The 8188-nt window shown below is 64.9% G+C and overlaps 1 protein-coding gene across 3 annotated transcripts; it reads right to left on the reverse strand.

Moving 5' to 3' along the window:
• Window positions 1-306: 306 nt before the first annotated feature.
• On the reverse strand, window positions 307-7526 carry ARRDC1 (arrestin domain containing 1). 3 transcript variants are annotated; one of them, XM_082469410.1, is made up of 8 exons: window positions 7338-7526; window positions 2558-2668; window positions 2069-2119; window positions 1813-1967; window positions 1453-1635; window positions 1181-1357; window positions 691-1108; window positions 307-617 (listed from the first exon to the last, which is right to left on the reverse strand). In XM_082469410.1, exons 1-8 carry the CDS (start codon window positions 7453-7455, stop codon window positions 553-555), a joined length of 1278 nt encoding a protein of 425 aa, XP_082325536.1. In that variant the 5' UTR covers window positions 7456-7526; the 3' UTR covers window positions 307-552. The 3 variants fall into 3 exon arrangements, with proteins under 3 accessions (XP_082325536.1, XP_082325537.1, XP_082325535.1); XM_082469411.1 differs by having other exon boundaries at window positions 307-637; XM_082469409.1 differs by having other exon boundaries at window positions 307-1108.
• Between the last annotated feature and the right edge of the window lie 662 nt (window positions 7527-8188).

The following is an 8188-nucleotide window of genomic DNA, read 5'->3' on the forward strand; positions in this document are numbered from 1 at the left end:
CGACAAGGGGCGGGGCCGAGGAGAGGGACGTGTCCCGCGGGGAGGGGAGGGGCCGATGAGGGGCGTGCCCCCCAGGGAGAGGCGGGGCTGAACGGGGCGTGCTCCGCAGGGGGCGTGTCCTGCATGGATGGGCTAGGCTAAGAGGGGCGTGTCCCACGGGGAGAGGAGGGGGCGTGCCCTATAGGGAGGGGCGAGACCCGCAGGGAGGGGAGGGGCTGAGAAGCCCGGGGGCTGGGCACACCCACTACCGGAACACGCGCACACACCGGCAGAGGAGGGCGCCCCACAGGCCACTGTGCCCAGCTCTACAAATGAAGCGTTTTATTTACACCAAGTCTCTCTAGGCCCCAACCCCCGGGGAGAGGCCGACTACAGGGGGGCTGCAGAGGCTGGTCAGGGCAGAGGCTGGTCCGGAGGCAGAGGCCGCAAGGAACGGCGAGCAGCGGCGGGTCCTGAGTGGGCCGGGCCAGGCCGGGAGCGAAGGCACGAGGCCCTGGGAGCCTAGTCCCAGGGCATAGGTCCGTCCGTCCGTCCGGAGAAGGCAACATGGGGTCAGCTCCCTGGGGTCAGGCCAGGGTCCACACCACCACAGCTCTGCTCATAGGATGGCGGGGCCTCTGGAGGGAGAAAGCCAGGTCTGCATGGGGCCCGTGTCTCCCCCTCCCTGCCAGGCCCCAGGCCCCCACTCACCATAGGGGTAGCCCCACGAGCTATACTCAGGGGGAAGGATCAAGGTACTGGTCGTGGGCACCGGCCCTCCAGAACCCTCTGCAAAGTAGGGCACGGTGGCACCTGTGGAGATGCACAAGGGAGGGGGCAACGGGTGGGGGGCAGGGCTGCCATCCTGAGGATGGGGTTCACGGGCGCCAGGCACAGAGCCGAGGGCTGCAGGCGGCTGCTGCTGCTGTGAGTGGCTCTTGGTGGAGAGGGAGACAGGGTCCGAGAAGAAGTGGGGGCCACCAGCCACAGCCTCCGCCTCCTCCTGGGGTGGCGCTGAGGGCACCACCAGGCCTTGGCCTGGCTGGGGGCTCAGTGGGACATGGTTCACAGCGATGTTGCCGATGAAGACCGGGAGGGTCACGATGGCTTCCGGCGTCTTCAGGGAGACCTGGGGAGGTTGTGCGAGTGAGGAGCCAGGCCACCGGCCCCTCCTCCCACCCCACCCCTGTATCCCTACCACCTGCAGGTAGTAATCCACGTGGATGAGGCTGCAGCCCGGCAGGGCAGACTGGGGCAGGGCAGGCACCAGGATCTGCTCTTGCCACTGAGCCCGCCTCCAGGCCTTGACACCGGCCCCCTCCACCTCGGCGATGGTCCGCACGTCATAAATCCAGCGCTTGGCCTTGTAGGACACTTTCTGGGGAAGGGCCAGCCTGTGAGCCTGGGCAGGCCAGCCACCTACCCCTCCTCTGCCCCATGGGGACAGGGCCCAGCAGGCGAGGGGGCTCTGACCTGCAGCAGACTGGCCACCACAGGGCTGGTGTCCTTGCCTGACTGGTTCTCAATGTCAGCCTGCAGCCGCAGCACCTGCCCCACCACGTAGCCTCGGAGGTCGGTGCTGGCGGTGAGGACTACGCTGCCTGTCTTCACCAGCTTGTAGGAGAACTTCTTGGTGGTGGAGGCCACATTGGGTTGCTTGGGAGGAGAACAGGGAGGGGGTTTGGCAAGTGTGGGCAGGCGGGATCCTCGGGGTCAGCTCAGGACAGAGAGGCCGCTGCTCTTCCAGACCCTGGCCGCCTCACCTGTGCTGGGGACAGGGCGTCAGGCAAGGGTGGGCCTACCCCACCCAGGAGGCCACTGCCCCAGGCTCACCTCGATGTCTGGGATGCTATTCAGGTTCAGGGGGCTCAAGATGTAGAACACGCGGCTGCACTGGTGACCCTTGGAAAAACGTGGTGTGTCGATGGTGGCCCGTACCTGGTGCACAATCTTCCCAAAAGGGCCCTCAAAGGACGTGGGAGCTGTGGCTGGAGAGAAAGCAGGGACTGGCACCCGACTGCCCCCCACCCCACCTCCCACCCACCCTCGCCAACTGTCACCACCTGGCCTGGCCAGGCTGGGCTCTCACCAGGAAGCAGGAACTGGAAGGGGAAGCTGTGCTCTCCAGCAGGCAGGCTCCCTGCAGAGACAGAAGGGAGGTAGGGGAGAGGGGACAAGGTGACCTCACAAGGCCCAGGACAGAAGCAGGCCCTGCAGCCAACCAGCTCACACTGCATCTGGCTGCTGGGCTCCCAGCCTCTGTCTCCAGCACCTCAGCAGCACAGGGCTGTGGCCTGGGCACAGGATGGGGGATGAGAGCTTGGCTTGAACAGGAGAGGGGGCAGAGCTGTTCCGGGGGCCGGAGCCCATCCAAATCCAGGAGAAGTTGGCCCTCTTCAGCCAACCAGCCCCCATCAGGCAATGCCCTGTGCCTGCCAGGGAGAGAAATCCAGCAAGGTGCACAGTCCTGGGAGAGGGTGGGCTAGCACGGGGATGCCAGAGGCGGATGGGGAAGTCAGGTGGACAGACAGACCCCACTCTCAGTGGGATGAGGTGAGGGACGGGTTCCCAGACTCACCCTTGTCAGCCAGGGACAGAGCGCTGTTGAAGTAGCCTTCCTCCACCACCCACGCTGTGTCATTGGCCTTGTTGGAGACCTTGCAGGACCCCGTGCAGGTCACCCGGATAGCTGCAAGGGGGGGACAGCATGAGCCCCAACCAGGCTGGCCTGGGCCCCTCCCTAGCCCCAGCACAGGGATTCAGGCAGGACCGGCAGCACCCAGGACCGCCCAGCTAGGCCCTGGGAAGGCCAGCACATGGCCTGCTACCCTCCAGAGGACACCTCCTGTCCGTGCCACATCTTCAGGTGCTCTCAGCGAGCCAGGGTGGCGAGGCACAGAGTTCCACCTGTCGTGCCGTCCAGAACGTGAAGGCCCCGATGGTCACCCAGATGACCCCTGGGCAAACCCCCAGCCCCAGCCCCCACCCAACCAAACCTGTGAAAACCCAGCTCCCTACAAGGGATGCTTGGGAAACCCTAGGTGAACAGAGGCCTTTGGGGCAGCTGACCTCCGACCCCACCTTCCTGCTGCCTCTCAGGCAAGTCAGTTAGGCTGGGAGGCACCCCTTCAGGCTCCAGGAAGCTACCTATTAGCCCTCATGCTGCAGGAATGTGGTCAGACCCGCCTGAGCAGATAAGGAACCCAACAGTCTGGCACACCAGAGGGTGGGGACACCTTGGCTTCCTGGGCCAGTACTGCCCAGGAGCGCTGATTTCTGCATCGAGATGGCTTGGTCCTCCCCCCCACTCCCCAGGGGAAGCACGCACACCAGGAACCAGGCAGCAGGGTTGCTGCCGCCTTCCGTCCTGTGATCAGGAGCTCAAATTCCTCCGTCCAGAGCCCACTGTGGTCAGAAGGCCATGGCTGGACCAGGCCCAGCAGAGGCTGGTCACCAGAGGGGACACCACGGCTGGAGACCCAAACAGGGCAGGGGGTGGGAGCTCAGTGACAGGTAGCCCTGTGGCTCCCTCCATTCCTTCCTCTCCCTGCAGGGCTGAGTCAAGGCCAAAGACTTTAGCCTGCCTGCCCAGCTGCCCATCCTCCCCTGACCTGATGGACCGGTGAAGGGAAGGTAACTCGGAATTTGACACCCTCCTGACAGAGCCATCAGGCAGGAAGAATGCAGTGTCTCAAGTGCCCAGGGCTGGGGGCAGCCACACCAGGTCTGTCTGTGGTCTCCCCACGCAGGCCCCACCTTGCTGATGCAGGCCTCCTGTTGGTCCCACAGTGCACTGGGCTGCCCTCCACGAACCCGTGACTCGGCCTCCGCCCCATCGGCACCGCCAGTGACCGGCCCTCAGCCTCCGTGCCAGCCCAGCCTCACCACCCGGACCTCGGCCCTAATTTCTAATCCACGCTCCACCCGTCATCCCCTCCTAGGGCCAGACCTGGAACAGTTCCCACCCTGGAGGTTTGGGACACCAGCAGTGCTCCTACAGACCAACACATCCCAAGAGAGGCACGGCATGGAAGGAGCAGAGAAGGGGAAGCCTGACTGTAAAGTAACTAGAAGACGTCCTGGTGGATTGCAGGCGTCACACTGCTGGCAACGTTCCTCGTGGAGAGGGTGCGTCCCCCCTTGAATCTGGCTGCCCTGGGAATGCTGGGAACAACGGAGTGTGCTGGAAGGGGTGCAATGGTCCCCAGACTGGCCCAGTGACAGCTGAGCACTGTCAAGTGACCCCAGTGGATGGGGCACAGAGCTGAAGAATCACCCTGTCGAGCTCTGCCCAAAATCCTAACCCACAACAGCCCAAGTTATAATAAAATGGTTGCTTTAAACAACTTAGTTTAGGCATGATTTGTTTACTTAGAGGTGACTTTCACACAGCAGCAGATAAAGGAATAGCTGTCTAACCTCACTAGAACTCACGGAAACTCATATGACTTACCATTTAACCCATCAGATTGGCAAATATTAAACATTCTGATACGTGTTGTAGAGAAAGTAGAAAAACAGACACTTGCTTATAGCAATCAACCTGTCGGCTGATACGACGGAGGCCCTGGAGAAGGAGCAGGCAGATCTGCTGTAATTTTACACACGCGTTCCAGGGATCCAGCAGTTCCCCTTAGAATCTCACCCTGTTCACCCTGTTCAACCCTGCTCCTAATAGCAAACAATCTAGGCATAGCCTACGTGTCCAAAAGCAGGGCGGCTGAAACGGGCACACACTCAGCCAGGACCCAGCCACACAATTAAGGTGAACAAGTCAGGGTGGCACCTGGCCCCAGAAAAACAAACCGGCCCTTGGTTGTTCCAGGCAGGCTCGAACTCTGTGCACTTCCCAACGACTGTGCCGGGGCCCCCTCTGCACACATGCTGTGAGGCCCCCTTCGGGGACCCTGCCTGGATGAGCAGCCTCCAACCGCCGACTGGAAACAAACTCCCATTCCTGTCCAATCTCTCCTCCGCAGGGGAATAATGGAGGCGCAGGGGGAACTGGAGGTTTGGGGCTGCTCCGGTTCTCTAAGGAGAATCATCATGCGGATCCTGTGCCAGAGTGTCTTCTGGAACTTTCCTCTTGAGCCAGCACTCTCACCTGTCCAGCAGCCCTCCTCCTATGTACCACCTGCAGTCTGAACATGAAGACTTCTGCTTGCTCCCCCTCTGGTCCCAAAGGTCTGTCCCAGCCTCCATCAGCTCCCTCAAACCTGGGTCAGCCCAGCCTCTGCCACATCCTTTCACTGCAGCTCTGGCCTGCAAGCCACTTCCCTCTGTCCTGTTTCCAAATCTGTAACACGAAGGAATGACAACGCCCACCTCCCAGGGCTGCTATGAGGACTGATGGATTGGTCCTTGGGAAGTGGGAATGGCATCTGGCCCACGGTTAGAGCCCAGGGAGCCGGCAGAGCTGGGAGCTGGCTGCTACTGTCGTCCGGGCACCACCCTCCCTCGTCGCCCACCTCGAGAGCAGAACGCAGGGCAGCCCCGCCTGACTGGAAGCCCCGCCTGACCCCCAGCCTCCGGCTGGGCTGGACCCAGTCTCCAGGAAAACAGCTCCTTCTCCAGCTTTCTTCCACATCAGCTTCCAAGGCAGCCGGCATCCCCAAGGCTGAGTGCAGACCATCACTGACACTCAGTCAAGTGTTTAGAGGCCTGCTGCCCCCCACCCTCCATGTCCTCCTGGGGGCCCCCCTATTGCATCAGTGGCTGGTAACAGGAGCTCAACAAGTGTCTTTTGAGGGAAAGGAAAAACAAGAACCATGGTCTTTCCTCTCTCACACCCCGGCAGGGCCGGAGGCCTACAGAGGCCCCAGCACCAGCATCCCCCCTACCCCTGGGGGGCAGCCTGAAAATAATACCCTCTCTGGCGCGAGGCCAGTGGTTGCTGGACTCTCCAGCCTGTGACCTGACCTGCTCCTCCCCGCCTCAGGGCTCTTACAGTCAGGGACTCCCTCAGCCTCCTGGTGCCCAGCTGTCCATTTACCCACATCCTACCCACCACGTGGAGGCTGCAGGGCTCTAACCAGCCCAGGTTAGTCACGCGCAGCTCAGGCCACCCCTTCACTGTGGTCAACAACAGCCTGTTCGCCCTGAGCCCCAGCTACAGGGGGTGACAGGGCAGCGAGCCAGGAGGAGAGCTCTGAGTGGGATCTCTCTGGTGTCCGTCTGTCCTCCAGCCACGGCCCACCCCTCCTTCCTGTGCCCTGCCAGCCGCACTCACCTCTCACTTGTGCCCCAGAGCAGAGCTGCACTGTCCCCCCGGTGTCCCTGCCACAAGCACACCTACCCCCACCCAACCCCAAACTCCAACTGGGGAGACAGGAAAGAGGCGACACGTTACGGAGATGGGCGGTGTCACCGGTCCGGGACGGAGGAGGCAGCTGCCCAGAGAGAACGGCAGCTCTGCATCCTCAGCGGGCACCCCAAGCGCTGAACGGTCAACCACACGGGGGCCTGGAAGGTCAAGGCCCAGAGGGAAGCCCGGCAGCTGTGGTTCTGGCCAAGCACCCCAAGGTAGAGAAGCGCCCCAGGACGGACACACCACACAACCTCACACTCAGAGCCGGGGTCAGGAGAGAGACCCCGCCCAGGCTGCGGTTCGCCCACGGCCCAGAGGGACCAGGTGTGATGTCCCCCGCAGGGCCCGGTTCACACCTCAGGCAGCAGACGAGGCCAGCGCCGGCAGGGAGCCCTAGCTAGGGGCGCCGCAGCAACCGGATCCCCGGTCTCAAAGTCCCAGATGTCTGCGCCAGCAGAGTGACCGGCGAGGAGGGCTCAGGTTCGGCTCCCAGATGCCCGCTACGGCGGGGGCCTACGGCACGCAGCGATTAGCAAGATCCTCCCAGCCCTCAGGGACTAGCCTCGGGCTGGGTGTAAGCAGTGCCCTGCAGCCCCCCCCCCGGGGACCTGCACACTCGGCGGGGCTGCCTGGGTGTATGGGAGAGAAAGCCCAGCGCGGGCCGGGCTCCAGGTGAGGGCCCAGCAGCTGCGGGGCGCAGCGGACCGGAGACCCGACAGGGAAGGTCAGAGGCGTCGCGGGTCCAGGTCAGAGTGGCCTTCGGCGAAGTAGACAGGCTCGAAGCCCGCGCCCCGAGTCTGGACGGCCCTTGGCGGAGAGGACAGGAAGGGCAGATGCGGAAGGACTGGGCCACCCGGGCCTCCCTGCTCCGCCCCGACCGCCGCCGGCCTCCCACCCCCGCGGTCCGCCGCCCGGCCGGCCGCCCCGCGGCGCTCCCCGCAGCCGGACGCGCGCCCCCGGCCTCGCGGGTCCCGGGCCCAGCGGCCGCGCGCCGCTTCGGAGCCCCGCCCGGCCCGCCGCAGGTGCGGCCCTTCCCGGACCCCGCGCCCACCTCGGAAGGGCAGCGGCGCCGCCAGGCGCACGCGCACGGCCCCCGCCAGCGGCTCCCCCGGGCTGTAGACGACGCGGCCGTGGCTCAGGCGGACCTCGAAGAGCTGCACCCGTCCCATGCCGCGGCCCTGCGGGGCGGCCGCGCGCTGCCACCCCCGCCGCTGCCGCCGCCACTGCCGCCGCGCGCCCAGCCCCGCCCTCGCTGCCCCGCCCCCGCCTCGCCCGGCCCCCTGCTCCCCCCGCCCCCCATCCCTCTCCGCTCCTGTCCCCGCCCCTTCCCGCCCCTTCCCGCCCCCCTCGGCCCCCCAGCTCCCCACGCTGGCTCCTGCCCGCTCCCCAGCCCCGCCTCGGTCCGTCCCCCCAGCCCGCCCTTCCCCGCCCCGCCCCGGCCCGCCGGGTGGAGCTCGGGCTCAGCCCGCGGGAACCCGGCGCACCTGCGCCCCCTGCTGCCTCACCTGTGGAGGGGGCGGGCCGGGCCGACGCCCCCTCCCAGGCTCCGCCCCGGGGTCGCCAACGTGCCGCGTCTCCACACTGAGGGAAGTCTCCAGGCTGGGCCTGTGTCGGGGCGGGGAGCGCTTGGCCTGCGGCAGCGGGAGGGACAGGTGAGGGGTGGGGCTCGATACCCAGGGGCGGATTCGAGGGCAAATCCGGGAGTCTAGGAGAGAGAAGGCCGTGCTTGGCTTAGAGAAGGTGCTGGGCGCCTACTGGCAGGTTAAATGTGGGGTTGCTTGAAGGAGGGCGTCAAGGTGAGGCCAGGTTTTTGTCCAGAACAGCTGGGCGAATGGGGTGGCATGTTTTTGATGGAGACGATCGGCCTAGATACAAGTTGTTTGGGGGGTGGGGAAGGGGAGA

Source organism: Balaenoptera physalus (assembly GCF_965194825.1).
Source record: "Balaenoptera physalus genome assembly, chromosome: 7".
In the NCBI taxonomy this organism is placed as follows: domain Eukaryota; kingdom Metazoa; phylum Chordata; class Mammalia; order Artiodactyla; family Balaenopteridae; genus Balaenoptera; species Balaenoptera physalus.

Coding starts and splice junctions, on each gene's coding strand:
- ARRDC1 (XM_082469409.1), bottom strand. CDS start 7,455: ATGGGACGGGTGCAGCTCTTCGAGGTCCGCCTGAGCCACGGCCGCGTC. Junction 2,120..2,557: donor TCTGTCCCTGGCTGACAAGG/GTGAGTCTGGGA, acceptor CTGTCTCTGCAG/GGAGCCTGCCTGCTGGAGAG. Junction 1,358..1,452: donor TGGTGGCCAGTCTGCTGCAG/GTCAGAGCCCCC, acceptor GCCCTTCCCCAG/AAAGTGTCCTACAAGGCCAA.